Below are 16,363 nucleotides of genomic sequence, written 5' to 3' on the forward strand. Positions count from 1 at the left end.
CACTCATTACAATGTGCAGGCATTCAAAAGCAATGTAAATCGGTATCTCCTTCAAATGCTATCCTCCCTTCCTAATTCCTCGCACTGTTTATAGTCATTATAAGGGAATTCATATCCCCTTGTAGTAGGGGAGCCCAGGATGCTAAATCGGGATTTACTCGAGCGTCAAAGAGACCAATTGGATTGCGAAGCTTAGATGATAGGAACAAAAAATGTTATATCATATATACGCTTTCATCGGTGGGGGGACCGGCTATAAGTTTTCAAAAATGTAAAAAAAAAAAACTGTTGCATGGACACACTCGAGCGCGTTAGATATTAATAGAATCATGTTCTACGTATTTTTGAAAACATACGTATGGTCGTATGTTAATCTGACCGTTTCCATGGTGGGGGTGGTCGTACGTAAGGCTTGAAAACGGTAAAAAAAAATTTAACCGCGCGCGTCAGATGTTCTTTAAGTGAACCTAAAAGAAAGCTCTTATGTAATAATCTGACGATTTGGGTGTGACCCAAACTCGCGGCCATTATTAGAACTTGCAAAAAAAAATCGCCATTTTGAAATACTCGAGCGCGTCAGATTTTGATATGTATGGTTCATGTATATACCCTAAACGTGTTGTCTCTTAATCTGACGATTATCTGGAGGGATTCGCCTAATCTGACAATGGAAAGATTTTTTTTTTTAAATCTTTTAACAAATTGAAGAGCTAAAAATATAGCATGCAAGGAAAACAGTATAATATTCTTTGAAGGACAAAACTTTTATTTATGAGTTATTTATTTAAATGCAAAAGAAACTTTGCATGCACCCCATCTTGCATCCATCGCGCCTTTCACCCTCCCCACCTTGCACATACTGCACCTTGGACCCACTCCAAATCCTATAGTGTGCCCAAGCAGGGGGGTTGCAGGGGGCAGCATGCCCCCATACACACCTCGGTGTGGCGTACACCCACACTCACACCTACTATTATTACTATCAAAATAAGACCACTGAAGCAAAAAGAGAAAGAATTATTAAAATAGTAGTTGTAGTTATTTTCAATTTTCTCAAAAACTAATAGACATAAAATCATCTAGTTTTCAGTTTTTAATCAAAAACAAATAAGAGCAATAAATTCTGAAATAAAAACAATGGTAGATAATCTTGAAGTATTGAAAAATTACACTTTAAACCTTTTTTTTTAACTTTTTTTACTCAAATTTTGAGTTTAAAATTAAATTTTTCAAGAACTACGCATAGTTCTGACTTGAATTAAAAACTACGTAATAAAACAGAATGTTGGCTTTAAAAAAAATGTATAAATCTTAATTGTAAGTATCACCGTTATTTTTTAATTATTTTTTCCATTTTTAATAATATTTTTTTTACTCAAATTTTTACTCAAATTTTGAGTTTAAAATTAAATTTTTCAAGAACTACGCATAGTTCTGACTTGAATTAAGAACTGGCTAATAAAACAGAATGTTGGCTTTAAAAAAATGTATAAATCTTAATTGTAAGTATCACCGTTTTTTTTTTATTATTTTTTTTACCATTTTTAATAATATTTTTTTTAAATTGCACCTCCCCTCACTTCGGCTAACGGAAATCGTCAGATTATATATTATTTGTGAACGTTGAATTATTACCTTCAAAACAAACAAAAATTAGCCACGCTCGAGAAAGTCAAGATGACGTTTTTTTTTACAAGTTTGTAACCCGCCTACTTCTTATCGTCAATCGAAAATTGTCAGATTAGTGGAATATACACTTTTTAGCATATAACTAACTTACCCTACCTTAATCTTACGCGCTCGAGAATTTCAGATGATCAATTTTTTTTACTAATCTGATCCTTTATCCTTGACGCGCGGCCACATATACGGGGCTAATACTTGGTGGAGGTATTCAATGGAGTACTAGGTACCTCCCTGTATATTAATCTTCCGCGCTGTAGTAAATCCCAAAATCCCTTCTTGGGCTCCCCTACTATTGAGTGCGCGTACAATATAACAAAAAAAAACATTTTGTATACGTTTTTTTTTTTAGTTTGAAGCCAATATCTTTACTTTTTGGTATGATATTCGAGTCGAAAATCAATTTTTACCAACTTTTAGTAATGCTTTTTTAGGTTATTTTTTACAAACAAAAAAACTGTCTGTTCGATTTTTCTCAAAATTTTACAAGATGCCAAAAAATTAATTCTTCGTTCATTACAATTTTTTCGAGGGTAAACAATGTTTTACTCGTAAAATATTCGAGGTGTGGTTTTAGATTCTAGGCATCTTGAAACGTCGAAAAATGTCAAAATGTTCAATTCGACAAATCGGAACGATTACAATAACTTCATTATGGGACTTAAAAAAGTGGGCGAAAAAAGTTACCACCTCAACCTAAAAGATTAAAAGCAACCTTATGAAAAGCCTTAGGCCACCCTAGAATTTTCTAAATATCGATTTTCTTAAATGTTAAATGATAGTGAACCAAAAATAATGCCCCAAGAGATTATCGCCGAGAACTTTTAAGTACTCGATCCCAAACATTTAAGTTAAAAAAATGGTACCGTTGTTGTTATAAATATTTCTCTTGGTTAAAAGGCATTTGAATAATACCTATATATTATTGTATCAAAATGCTATGGAGAAGAATTTCCAATTTTAGGCGGGTAGAAAAAAAAACAATATTTCTTGTCAAAAAAAACTGTTTTGTACCTTTAATTTTGAAAAAACCATTCGTGGTTGCGTGAAACCATGTATCCATGCACATCCATTTCAAATGAGTTTATCACTACCTGAGTCTCATTCTAAACATTCAACAAATATTTAAAAAAAATTCTAGTATTTTTATGATCACATTAAACATAAGAAATAAAATAAATTAAAATTAATTTAAAACATAAAAAACGAGCATAATTTGTGTGACATTATCTTCTAAAACATTCCAAGTAAGAAAGATTTTGCATATAATTAGTTTTTTATTTTTTTTTCATCCTAGGCGCGTTTTTCCTAACTTTTTTTTTATCAATAAAACAAAATCAAAAAGAAAACTTATTGAGAGCATGGAACAGAGACAAAAAAAAAAAACAAGACTTAAACAAATATTAAGACCAATTAAACACACAAAAAACATATCAATAATTAAAATAATAAAGTACAGAAAAAAACATAGAATTAGATAACATAGAATTATTAGAGCTTATTTGATTTTAAATAAAAATTTTAAAAATTAAAACAACAACAAAACATAGAGATTGTAGAGAAAACAAACAATATAATAAGATAAACAATTAATCTTTTCTATTTATTTCTTATTCCTTTTAGTTAAAAAAAAATTGTTTTGTTTTTTAATTCTTTGTAACTAATTCTACTCACATCATGTACGAAATGGCGAAACTCTGGTCGTGATGAGATATTTGTTAGTTTTCTAAGTGGAGTTGCAAGACCATGAATGCGTCTCACGTCTTCGTTCTATGAAATTGATGATTAAAAGATTTTGTTGCTTTTTTGCATACTTTGTTTTTTTTTTTTATTTTGTTTTCAAGTTGAAAATAAAATAAAATATTTCTTTCATAAATCAAAAATAAAATTTGAAAAGAAAAATGATATAAAAGTGAGGGAAAATGAATGAATGATTTTGCATGCAATTAAAATAAAACTTAAAACCCAATTGAATGATATTTTTTATGTGTATAACAGATTTGATATGTTTTGGAGCTATTCTTTTTTTTATAGAGAAAGAAAGATTTGTTTTGATTTTTTTTAAATAGAAGTAAAAGTAACAATATTGGCTAAATAATTATATTTTATATAATATATATTAAGAAAAAACAAAAAAGCTAAACCATTGTTTTTTTTTGGGGAAAGTTAGTACTTACCAACTCCATTGTGCTCTGAGGTCGTTTTGGTAGAGTTTTGTTGTTACTCTCGGGAGGAGCATGGATTTCTAAATCACTTCGGAATGTCGATAGAGTGAGACCTCCGACTTCGTTTTGAGCTCCAATACTAAAAAGTTATAAGGTAAAAATTAGTTTTCTTAAAAAGATCAAGAGAATATAAAAAAAAAAATCACTAAGTGCATTTAAGTGCTTTGGGAGGCTATTTGGTTTTGCTGGTCTCAAGGTCGAAAGCCAAAAAAATAAAAAAAAAACCTTAAGATTGTTATTACTGGAAAGTGCTCTAATCTAAACGGGTTAACTACGAACTCTTCAAATAAAAAAATCTAGAATAAAAATGTCGAATGCAAAAATTTGATTTATTTATTCTGCGATTATTCAATTGGTACTCTCATAACTAAAACGTCGTAGCCAAAATTTACATAATTATTGAATTCAATTATATTGGCACTCTCTTAACCAAGTCCAACACATTTCGGGAATATTTCAAAAATTGAAAAATGATTCTACAAAAACTATATATTAACTCCACAAAATCAAGGCCCATAATTTTTTCTTGGTTTTGGTATTTTGTTGATTAAATTAAACTGAATTTTCGCAGAGAACAAAGCAAAGTAAATTCGTGGCATAGACAACTTAACATTTATGTAAGTAGAAAAGCCTTTACAGGTAATATAGTAAGTTTTTTTTAAATTTTAAATTTTACCGCAGCAAAAAACAGCCTTTGGTGGTTTTCTTGTTCCTTAGATGTGGCTGGAAATAAGTTGAGGGCAACCATAGTCTCATCAACTACAGGTGTATCAAGCCTTTATTTGGCAAAAGCAACAAAAGCAGGTGATCAAGAACTAGAACGAGTTCTTTCGACAAGGTTGAAAATGCCGGCGGATGAGCAGAAGAAGTATGAGGTCAGGCGGACCCTTACTTAAATAACATCAACAACAACATATTTTAACGTTTGTAATTTTTAAAGTAGATTTACTTTATTCACTTAATCCCTTATGTAAAAAATGGGTTTTTAAGACCGCATTTTAAAGTCGCTTAACTTAATGTTTTGTACAAATTCACGCTTAGAATCTCGCGGGTAAAATTAATATCAATAGGAAAATGCCTAAAGACTTCTTCTCGATTTTTGTTTTCTTTAATCTTGCTTGATAATTGGAAAGGGGTCTGAGCTCGTTCATTATATTTCGGTAAGTTTTGGAAACTCATCCAACAACTTGTGAAAACAATTTTTGTGTGTGTGAAAGTAAAGTTTCTCTGAGTCGACGGCTTTCCTGATTAGCGTAAAGCTTCCAGGTGATTCTGTAACCGACAATCACGAAAACGAAGGAATTTGTGTGTGACTGGAATGGTCGAGGGAGGAAGAATATAGTTGGAAATTAGCCTGGAAAGCACTTTGGAAAGAACCTAGCAAGCGAGCAGTAAAATAGAAAAAAAGGGGTTCGACGAATTGTTTGAAGAAAAAAGGAAAGTAAGAAGGAGGATAGTCAAAAGTTCGAGGAATTTGAAAAAAAGGAATTGAGATTCGAGGTAAGGAAGGAAGACAAAGAAAAATATAAGTAATTTATGTCTTTTGTTGATGTGTTCTTTTCGTATATATATATATATTTCGATCACGTCCGTAATTAAGAGCCCATTTTCTTTTGTCATTTGATTTTTTTACTTTGTTTTGATTAACTTATTCATTCTTTGTATTTTTAACTTTTAAGTTTTAATCCAGGGACCTTCAATCCCACGGTTTCGCAAAGAATACATTTTAAATTCAAAAACCAAACGTTGGTTGTGTATTTTTTCAACCGCCTCACTCATCGCAAAGAGTTTTGGAATTTTCTTCGGTTTAAAAAAAAATTCCTGGCACCCATTTTCATTGCAACGTACCCCACTGTAGGTACTAGCAATAGAATATTTCCTATTGTAACAATTTGATTGGTTTTATTAATAGATCAACGTTGTTACAATTTACAAAAAAATTCTTCCAGCTGAGCAGCCACGGTTACAGCTTCGTTAACGAGTTGTATAGTTACACTTTCTTTTGTTCTCACCTTTGTGTTGCATTTGTACTCGGTTGAGTGCGAGTTGCTCGATTCGTTACGTGCGTGGTCATTTGTCGCTACGCAGCCGCCGCTTGGTTAATTTTGTTATAATTTGTTTTAATAATTAATAATATTAAATAATATAATACCCCCCTCGTGGTTAACAAAAAAGTGTAACAAACTGCACTTTAAAAGACTTGTCTATAACTTTAGCTTGTAGTTTTTGTTCAGCTGAAAGGATAAATGGATTGACTACCTACATTTACAACATATCAAATCTGAATATTTTTTTAAATACTTGAAATTCAAAAACTACTAAAGGTTTCAAAATCAATTAATTAGCTACTGTTTCCAAAAATAACAAATTATTAAAGATTGATTGAACTTTTTTCCTTATTTTTTCAACGCCCCTAGTGGGTGTAACTTGTAAAAGGTATTATTGTGAGAACAAAGAATATAAAACGATTGTGATATGTAGTGAATAGTCAAAATAGTACACTAAAGCATGAGCATAATTCTTGAAGGACTTCGGCTTGTTTTTTCAAGGTTCGAGGCGCATTTTGGACCGCTAACAACATTATGACGGGATATGCAATTTGTATTAGGTTATTAAAAATGTTGCTCTTGGCGCATCGAAAAACTGTTAAGCTACTGTTGGATGATATAGTATTTTTTTTTAACGGTGTGCTTTTCAAGAAGAAATAAAATGCATACAATTCAATGCTGTGGCCAAAAATATAGCTTTCTAATAAAGATGAGGGTTCGCCATTATCTTTTAAAAGAATTCCGGGAAGTGACGGTCACGGCTGCCTGGAATAAAATCCTGCCGAGAAGATCAATTTTCGAAAACTTTTTAAGCCAGGTGTATCTCCATCATCATCTTCGGAAGAACTTAGATCCAATAATTTAAGTCTATATCCCCAGTCTTATTGAAGAAAAAACGGAAAACCAAATGGGACTTCTGACGGAATTCTTCAAGAAATTGATCATAAAATGAAATTTGGATTGAAAGCCAAAAACGTCTTTGGCACTATCCTCAATCTGCTGATTTTTTATTAAATACTAAACTATTAATAAAATAACAAAGAAGTGTTCTCAGCTGAACGCAATGTTAAATTTTTTATAAGCAAGATCAACGCATATGCATTTATTATTATTATCAAGGGACATATTAACAATTAAATATTGAGGTCCGTAGAACCTTTCGTTTTGTACTGGAGTACGGTTTGAGAAAGTCCGACAAAATCATTTCATCAAAAAGTGACAACAACATGATAACTGCTGTCAAACAACGTTGGGAATAACTTAAACCCAACTGAACTTATAAAGTTACACAGTTAGAAGTAAACAGACCTAAAGGAACACTTGTGTTGTTTATTGATCTAAACCCGGATCAACCTCTTAAATGAAGAGATATACAGATATTGACATTAAAATAGACACATAGACAGTTGCTAGGAGTAAAACCAAATTAAAACAACAACATGCATTAGAAGTAAATTTAACCATTATTTAAAAAAAGTTAGACTCTCTTATGCCAAATAACATGGGTTTTATTTTTTTTTTTGGATACTTGTTGATTGTTTAGAGATGAACCGTTCCTTAAGTAAGACTGTGTTTTTGGTAGACAAAATAGAAACACATTGGAACACAGACCTTAATATTTAACTTATATCAAAAATATTAGTTTTTAATATATTTTTTACTTTTATCAGACTTTAGGAAGTAAATTTAAATTATTTTGATAGTATTACAGTTAATGCTAAGGAAAACAACAATCATTGTTCCCTAGAAGAGTAAGCTGTCATTTAAGTTCTACGAAGTGAAGAAAAATAATTAGCAGATCTCTTAAGCTGATTGCAAAAGCAATTTGACCGCTGAGAGCCAAAAAACAGAGGGGAAAACGAAGAAAAACAATCCCAAGAGAAGACTGAAAGATAATTTGCGCCTCAAAAAAAGATCCTTACAAGTCTTCGAGGAAAATAAAAAACAACCTACATTTTCCAATAACTTCCAAAACTGTTCTTAGAAGACTTGTTGAAGCTAACTTGTTCAGAAGGATCGCAAAATTGGTGCCCTTTCTAAGGAAAAAAAATATAACAACGCGGTTTAACGTCGCCCACAATCATTTTGATTGGATAGGGCTAATGGAGGCAAAAGCGGAGGAATGTTTTTTTTGGGATGGACGAAACAAAGATACATTTGTTCGGAAGCGATGGCAGACGAACCGTTAGAAGGCTTCCTATGAAAGAACTAAATCCCAAATACTCTAGAAAACGGTCAAGAATGGTGGCGGCAGTATCATACTTTGGGGTTAATTTTCTTGGTATGGTGTTTTACCAATACATTTGATTTGGACCAAAATATGAAGGTGAATATCATAAAAATGATTCCCTATGTGGACGAAAACATCCCTCTCAAATGTATTCTACAGCAGGACAACGACCCATAGCACACATCCAAATCCGCTCAAAAATATTTTAAAGACCAAATAATCAGCGTACCCATAGAACATTTTGAGGGTGATTTAAAATTCGTGGTTGGGAAATTTTTAACAAAAAAAATAAAGCCGAACTGTGGAGGATGGTTCAACAGGAGTGGTACAATATTTCAATTGACAGATGCTGCCGATTATTTGACTCAATGTCGAAAAGATATCACACTGTAATTAAAGCATTTAATTTAACTTTTAAGACAAATAAATAAAAATGAAAACCAAACTTTAAAAAAAAATCTTTTTAAGTTAATACAAAATTTAATTTTTAAAACTCTGGTTGGTGTTTATATTTAAATGTCCATATCTGTACAAAACACTGGAGATTTTTTTTTTAAATAAAACAAAGCCCAAGCATAATAACATTTAAAAGCAATATTAGATTTTGGAATATGTAAAATAGGGTATTCTTAGTACTTTAAAAATCTTTAAAAAAGGATAGCTTTCGGAGTTCTTAGAAAAGAGTTTGTAATTTTGAGAACCTTCACTTTAATCTAAAAAAACTTTTACTGAAGTGAACATTTTATGAGACAAATCTACTTTTCAACAATCCTTTTCTATGACAAACTTCAACGGTTTTTTTATTTATGTCAAGAATACAATAACTTGAATTTAAACTCACCTCAAATCCGAAGAAAAACGTTTCTTTCCCGAGAACACAATCGAACCATTACGATTTTTCATCGATCCTTGTGATATAACATTCGAAATATCTTCTTCGGCTGAGAAAAACATCTCCGATGGATTTTCCGACGTCAAAGAGATCGTCCTCTGTACTTCACGTGTCAAACTATCACCACTTAAATCAGTATGATGACTTGGTATGTCTGCAACTTCAAATTCAAGTGGATGCGAATGAGGTGCAGAATGTGACATTTCTTCAGGCATCTACAACACAAACAATCAATACAAATCAAATATTTACTTTTTTTTTAAACGAATTTAACCTCAATTTCATCTTCAACATTAACATCTCCAGTTAATCGTGAATCTGATACACTTGTTTTTGGAGGTGAAACTCTTAAACTTTGAGTCTTAGAATCTGATCCTCTTCGAAGGGACATGGTATGTGATGATTCAATTGACTCTTGACGCATGATTTTCTTCGATGGACTGTCTAATAGTCGAGCATATGGAACTTCAACTGAATTTTGCCTTAAAACAAAAACAAAATAAAACTATATTAGTTCACCTGTTTCTGAATAAATCAACTTTCTAGGTAACGATATACCTAGTGGTTGTGGTGAATGAATACCGTTGACTTCTTCTTTCGAGTGTATTTGGTGATCCAACACTTTCACGTGATTTGCGACCGTTTAGATCGTTTGGCTTTTCTGCTACTTTAAATTTACCCGATCCAATGTCTTTGGTTGTAATTTCTGATTTTTTCAAACTTCCACCATTTCGAGCATCCATTGATGGACGATAATGTTTTCCCTATTAAAAAAAAGGATATGTTTAAATTAGACGATGTAAAGTTTTAAGGAAAAACTCACCTTTCCAGTGAAATCAGAATTATCATAAAGAGAAACCGTTTGTAAGCTATATGGCGGTGTATGGAAAACTAATTGTCCTTCATGCAGAATACTCTCACCGAACCCATAATCTTTTGGACTATCAATAACGCTGCAGGAATAAAATATAAATGATTTATTTTTACATTTTTATTTTAAAGTAAGAGCCTTACTGATATCTGGCAATGTTATAGTTATCCTGAACATCTTGAGCTGATGGCTTGAAGAATTTCATTCCATTGCGATTACTTCCGAAAAATGCACATCCTCCAATGCAACCACAACGTGCAATCTCTGTACTAGCATTATTTCCCGACCATAAGAACCAAAGACGTTTTGATTTAACATCGTGTTCTCGAAGGAAACTATTAGAGAGAAAAAGTAAGATACAATCGCACAGAGAAAGAAAAATGCTCACTTATGTTGAACTATGTGTAATTTATGATCTGGAATTGGTAAAGCAGATGCACCTTCCAATAAAATTGGACCTAATGAAGTACATCCAACTTCTAACCAATTCTCAAATAGTTCCGATTCAGAACATCGTTTGACATCTGAATAACTATCTCGCAATTTTCGGGAACCATCTTCTTTTGAATCACGTCGTTGGGAAAATGAATTCGAACTTCGTTTTGGTTTGATTTGTGGTTCGCTAGCACCACTTTTACTATCGTCTTTACGATATTTTCCAGATCGATTACTTCCTAAAGTTAAAAAAAAAACATTCAGAGTTTATGTTTTCTTTTCTGTTATTTTAAGCTCCAGAAATGTGAATTTTACTGACCTGCTGTATTTGTATTACTGTACGATGTAGCCATACTTGTATTACATCCTGTATTTAGCATAAAAAGTCGTAAAAGTATCGAAGGAAGAAGACCAGAAATTCCAGATTTTACACGTTGGCCATGAAGATTACAAGTAGCCAAACGAATTGGAGAGATCTACAAGAATTTTTAATTAAAGATAACATTCCCAAAAACGGGTTTAATAGTTCCCATTTGTTTTAGGATGAGTTTTTTTGCACACAAAAAATATCTTCTTCGATCATGAAATGGCCAAAACTTACCCAAGTATGCAAAGCAGTTCCACTTTCAATCAGATAAACATCCACAGCATCAACTGAAACTCTCGTCATTTTGTATTTAATGTCCTCAGCTGAGGGACATTTGTATTTGTTTTCTTCTTTGGTTTGAGGGCATTGATTGCTTGGTACCCCATGGTGACAGTTTCGAACGGTTTTTGGAGACTTCAAACAGTTTTCTGGGTCGACAGCAAGGAGAATTAATGTTTCCAAACCAACAACGGTATTAACAAGCTTTAAGAGAATACAAATTATGACAATGTTTTGAGTTAATTTCTTGAATCTTCTACAAACCTGTGGGACAGTAAGTTTTCCTGATAGCTTGCCTAATTGAATCTCAACCAACCATGAGTATTCAAGAGTATCTTCGTCAAGAGCACATCCTTCATTACTAAACATTGCATGTCCTCGAACCTATTTAAACATATTAAAGAACTCTTCAAACTGTTTTAGAAATTTATTTCAAAAAATTCATACCTGAACAGCAGACAATAACAAATGCCCTTGATTAATGTGTTTATCTCGATTAGGTCGAACAAGTGCATCGGAAGTTATTAAATACGATGGACTAACTAGAACTTGTAGTTCAGTTCCAGTATATCGTTTATTCATTTCGAAACCGAGTCGTTCGATAAGTATCACAGGACATGGAGGATCGTTATCATTACAATTCTTCATTATATGAGCTTGGATGTCATGAATAATCACAGATACCACAACTTCAAGTGGCCTATATAGACGTGGATCAAAAGGTTTGTGTTTCTCTTCGGGAACTGTTACTTCTGAAATGGACTTTGTTGCAACATCTTTGTCCTTGCCAAGAAGTTGATCTTTTGGATTTGTTGCGGTTGTTCCTTCTTTCATCTGCACATTCGATTGTTCCATGTCGGTGAAGTTTTGATCCTCGCCAAAGATATTCTCCTTCAAATGTATGAAATTCCTCAACACACTTCCGTAGGCCATCATCACTGATGAACCAATCTCAAGTTCCACTGTCACTTGATCTGCTGGCAATGTTGCTGGGTCGAATTTGTAAGTTTCACTTTGCCAATTCGCTACGGGAGACTTTCGGATTTTCGGAATTCTCATCGGACTAAGGAGAATTTCTTCTTTTTCGGGAGTTGTTATGTCGGCCTGAGGATCAGGACCTTGTGGTGGAACTGGATGGTAAATATACTGAATCGATAGAGCAACAATTGGCACTGTCCAACAATCTATCCAACCAGCACTGCGTTGGCATATTTTCCGCCATTTTTTCGAATATAATTCTGGGCGATTTTTGATCTTTCCACCTCGTGTGAGGAGTCTTGCATTCTCATCAATTGCCAAGACTATTGGACGTGCTGAGGACACCTCAGGCAAGTACATACTCAAATCTAAACCTTCACCATGTATCCAAAATCTCAGTGTCACAGTTTGTGGCAAGAAGTCATCGAACGGCAGAGCAAAACTGAGATCGAATAGATCCCCACAAAAGGCCAAATGATGATTCTCCTGATTTGCCGATGAACAATCGATCCAATTGTATTCATTGCTGAGTGTGAGAATCTCGAATTCATTCAGGAGAATTGTAAACTTGCAGGTATATGGCACAAAGCTGAGAATGTCAGGTCGTGATTTATTTGCCCAGTCCTCGATGAGATCCTGGAAGAAGCATTTATGTTTGTAAACAATGAAGGCAGTTGCTTTGCATCCGCTCAAATTGATACTCCAGTCTTGACTGTCGTTCCACTTATTTGGATAGTGAATTCGAACTTTGTACTCGAGAGATTCCAGCTCGGCTAAGCTGCGATATTGGAGACTCGTCGTTGCCTCAACGTGAAATAGTTGACCTGCGATTTTTGATGTATAACCATCGGCCTGGTTAACCCAGGGAATCGTAACTTCTACATACGATGCTGGACCGACGGTGATGTGCATGGCATTTGTTTCTTTGTCCTTCGAGAAGAGTATGTCGATTGTAGCCTCACTCAGAACACATAGACACACATCGAATGATTGATAAGCACGAAGTTCACCTGGCAATGGAGCAGGGGTTTCTTTCATTTTCTGCCAGTCTGGGGGGAAGAAGAACTTGAACAAGTGATCACGTTGTCTATCGGCCCAAGGACCGTAGCTAAAGTCCGTTCCTTTCTGGCATTTTATATCGATTCCCCACACGGGAGGAGATGGTTCGACTATATCACCATTGGCCAGAGTGAGGTGTACTGGTTCGTCGGGTACAACTCCGGCTTCATCCATATAGAAATACAAATCCATACAATTCGACATCATCACAACAAAACCCTCACCCATGTATCTAAAGGGAACCTTTTTTCACAACTATCAAGATTATAAGAAAGAAAAACACATACCTTGGAGGTTCATCAACCAATCCTGTGTATTTTGGACTTGGTGCGAACATAACTTTGGCATTTTCCACCTTCGCCTTGACAAAGTGCATAAAGTGGTCTAATCGACAAACTGCCGGCTTGGTACTGTAAGTGCAACGAGCTTCTTCCACAGAAATTGACAAGGTAGTCGGAGTCAATCTGTTGCCGAAGACAAAACGACCCGAACAGATGTCGATTTTGATAACAGGAATTAAATCTCGCCAGGTTGTTGCTGCCATTGCTTCGGAACGTTTTTTATTCTCTTTGCTAAATGAAGCTGCTGCAGTTTGTCTTGAATTTTCCAAATTCATAGCATGTTCTTTGATTTTGTTTCGCTCCTCAGCTGAGAGATTGTCCGTCTAAAAAAAATTAATTAAATTTAGCGTAAAAAATAGGGAGGATGAACTCATATGTTTTGAATTTCTTACCGGAATAAAAATCGATGGTTTTAAACCAAACGTTTTTTCTAGATGATCATAAAGTTCAGATCGATTGTAGATATGTAACTCGAAACCATTCAATTGCACAGAAAGTCTCGTATCAGAATGTGATAAATCTAAAGAAGGAAAAAGGAAGCTTTTAATATTTGTCTAGTGATATGTGAATTACTAAAAAATGTTACCTTCTGATACATCTTTGGGAACGTACGATCTCCACCATCGGAATATAAAATATCCATCTTGAATTCGTACCGAGTAGTCGAAACACACGTACACAAAATCACGAAACATTATCTTTCCAGCAAGTGGATTTAATGAAAGTGAACCTGAGAGATATTTAAACATTTGTTAAAAGCCTTTACAAATCTCAATTTCTTTAAATAATTTTTTACTTACCGATTTTGAAATATGTTCCCTTGAAAAACCATCGGTTGACGATTTTTGTAACTATAACGCCAACAACTCGTGAGTTGTAAAAAGTTATGTATATGACCCAAGTAATCGATGCTAGCAGCGAAAACAGGAGTTCCATCTAAATATTAAAATAAAATTTATATTTTAAATAATGTTGGTTTAAATTAAAAGGGGAATAGCCTAGATCAGTGTTTTTCAATGTGCTGGTTTAATTCAAAACCAGAATAGCTTAGATCAGTGTTTTCAACCCACAATGAGAATAAAATCGTTTTCCAAATTGAAGCGATTTCTTTCCTTACTTTTAATTTGGGCCATTGATGCAAATTTCAACTCGCACAGGTACGAGGTTGCAATTGGAAACACTTCAAAGCCTCTAATGTTAATCCAGGGTATTCTAATTTAATTATAAACTAACAGGTATCCAAATTGACAGACTTAAATTCAGATAGATCCAGCAGACTTCCCTTGAGCTTGATTGCCAAATTTTGCTCATTTACCGCTGCATTTAAACACGAATGTAAGATCCACCTTTTGCCCAATATTCTTAGATATCTTTTTCATTGAGAAATAATGACACATTTCTTCTTCTTTAAACTTTTCTTACACCATTTTCATACCAGGTATAAATTCCTTGATATTTATCTCACATCCGACTTCTCCAAAATAAGATTGTGTCGAAGAAAATGAATCTAAGTGTATTTCATTAAGAGACGATGTCCAAAATTCAATTTTGTTTGTAAAGCCATGCATTTTGTCTTTAGCAGTGATGACATTTTCATCCCGCCCTTGAAGACTTTTATTGAAGATATACAAGCAAACAAGTTCAAAGTTAGAATCTATTACCCTGGTTACAAGAGGAGATCGAGGAATCGAATCGAATCGAATTGAGATCTCGATCCAGGTATATGGTGGCACTGAATCGAGGAATCGAATTCAAATGGAATCGAAATGACATTTGGGTTGTATTTGTGTGCGTACTGCTACGTGAATAATTTTCAAATTTTAAAACAATGCTCTCAACACAAAGACGAGCGCCAAATTAAATTCAGCTTATAACCAAAAATGCTTCATTTAAATGGAGTATTTTTGCTTAGAACAAACAAGATAGAAAAAACTTATCGCACGCACACAAGCAAGACCTCACACACCATTAACTCGATTCCCCGACTCAGGTTTACAAACAAATTTTCGATTCGATTCACCTCTTTCAGTGGGATCGGATCGAGTAATCCTATTTCGATCCGATCCAGGTCTATACGGCGCTAAATCCTGATTCAATTCGGATTCAATTCTCCTTGTAAACGCGGTATATGAAAGAAAAGCTCTTAAAGCTTTTAATTTAAAAAAAATCGAATTATCGAAGTTCGAGCTATCGAAGTTCGAGCTATCGAAGTTCGACGGTACGGAGAAAAAGCAATCGCGAAATATTTCTTCGTACTAAAGGGTCCGTTTAATATAAAAGGTTGAAAAACACGGGCCTAGATTATGTAAAACCAATTCAGAGATGGAAGGCTATAGAAATCAATTCTGAGAATGTTTGGAAAGAGCTCACTGTTTTTCTATGCATATAGTTTATAGGCTCTCAAGGGGTTATTAATACACTCAATATTGTTACGTTAAAACGTAGTGCGCGTCTAAGGAAAAAAGGGAAGAGTTTAAGAAAAGAAACCAATAAGAGGGAGGGAGCATTCCACATTCTCAATGTGTGGTCAATAAAAGAATATCTGTACTTGACAATACGTCCAAAACTAAGCTCAAGGGTAAAAGTCAAGCATTCTTGGAAATGCAAGTTTTACGGTTAAATTTTTTGCTGAGGGGAGGGGGTAGGGTTTTGATTGCAACTAGCCTATTCGACAGACCATTGTTTGCAAAAATATCGGTAAAAAAACGAAAGGCAAGAAACATTGCGGCGGTGATCGAGCGATGTAAATGTTTCGGTTGTAGTTAAATCGCCTATCATTTCTCAAAGTGATACACATACCGAGTACAGAAAGTTGATTTATTTCATGGATCCAAGTGCCACTTATGGGAATGGGTTACGCTTGAGCGACAGTAGACATCATTGAGTTCTTAAAGTATTAAATTCGAAACGGTTCATAATCTACCCCAAAGAGATCGTTTATGAATATAAGGAAGA

The 16,363-nt window shown here is 33.9% G+C and overlaps 1 protein-coding gene across 7 annotated transcripts in view; it reads right to left on the reverse strand.

Moving 5' to 3' along the window:
- LOC129948861 (bridge-like lipid transfer protein family member 1) overlaps window positions 1–16,363 on the reverse strand; it is a 58,112-nt gene that overhangs the window by 27,551 nt on the left and 14,198 nt on the right. For 6 of the 7 annotated variants that reach the window (XM_056059985.1, XM_056059986.1, XM_056059988.1 and 3 more), the window contains exons 2-17: window positions 14,209–14,344; window positions 13,995–14,138; window positions 13,801–13,928; window positions 13,355–13,731; window positions 11,478–13,299; window positions 11,295–11,414; window positions 10,986–11,234; window positions 10,704–10,860; window positions 10,338–10,623; window positions 10,093–10,284; window positions 9,902–10,031; window positions 9,637–9,842; window positions 9,353–9,560; window positions 9,028–9,293; window positions 3,861–3,987; window positions 3,358–3,453 (exon numbers count right to left, since the gene is read on the reverse strand). In XM_056059985.1, coding sequence (XP_055915960.1) covers window positions 3,358–3,453; window positions 3,861–3,987; window positions 9,028–9,293; window positions 9,353–9,560; window positions 9,637–9,842; window positions 9,902–10,031; window positions 10,093–10,284; window positions 10,338–10,623; window positions 10,704–10,860; window positions 10,986–11,234; window positions 11,295–11,414; window positions 11,478–13,299; window positions 13,355–13,731; window positions 13,801–13,928; window positions 13,995–14,138; window positions 14,209–14,344 — 4,644 coding nt within the window. The remainder of the gene's footprint in view (window positions 1–3,357; window positions 3,454–3,860; window positions 3,988–9,027; window positions 9,294–9,352; window positions 9,561–9,636; window positions 9,843–9,901; window positions 10,032–10,092; window positions 10,285–10,337; window positions 10,624–10,703; window positions 10,861–10,985; window positions 11,235–11,294; window positions 11,415–11,477; window positions 13,300–13,354; window positions 13,732–13,800; window positions 13,929–13,994; window positions 14,139–14,208; window positions 14,345–16,363) is intronic. The other variant, XM_056059987.1, reaches the window with a different exon arrangement.

The sequence above is a fragment of the Eupeodes corollae genome, chromosome 3, assembly GCF_945859685.1.
Source record: "Eupeodes corollae chromosome 3, idEupCoro1.1, whole genome shotgun sequence".
NCBI classification, from domain to species: domain Eukaryota; kingdom Metazoa; phylum Arthropoda; class Insecta; order Diptera; family Syrphidae; genus Eupeodes; species Eupeodes corollae.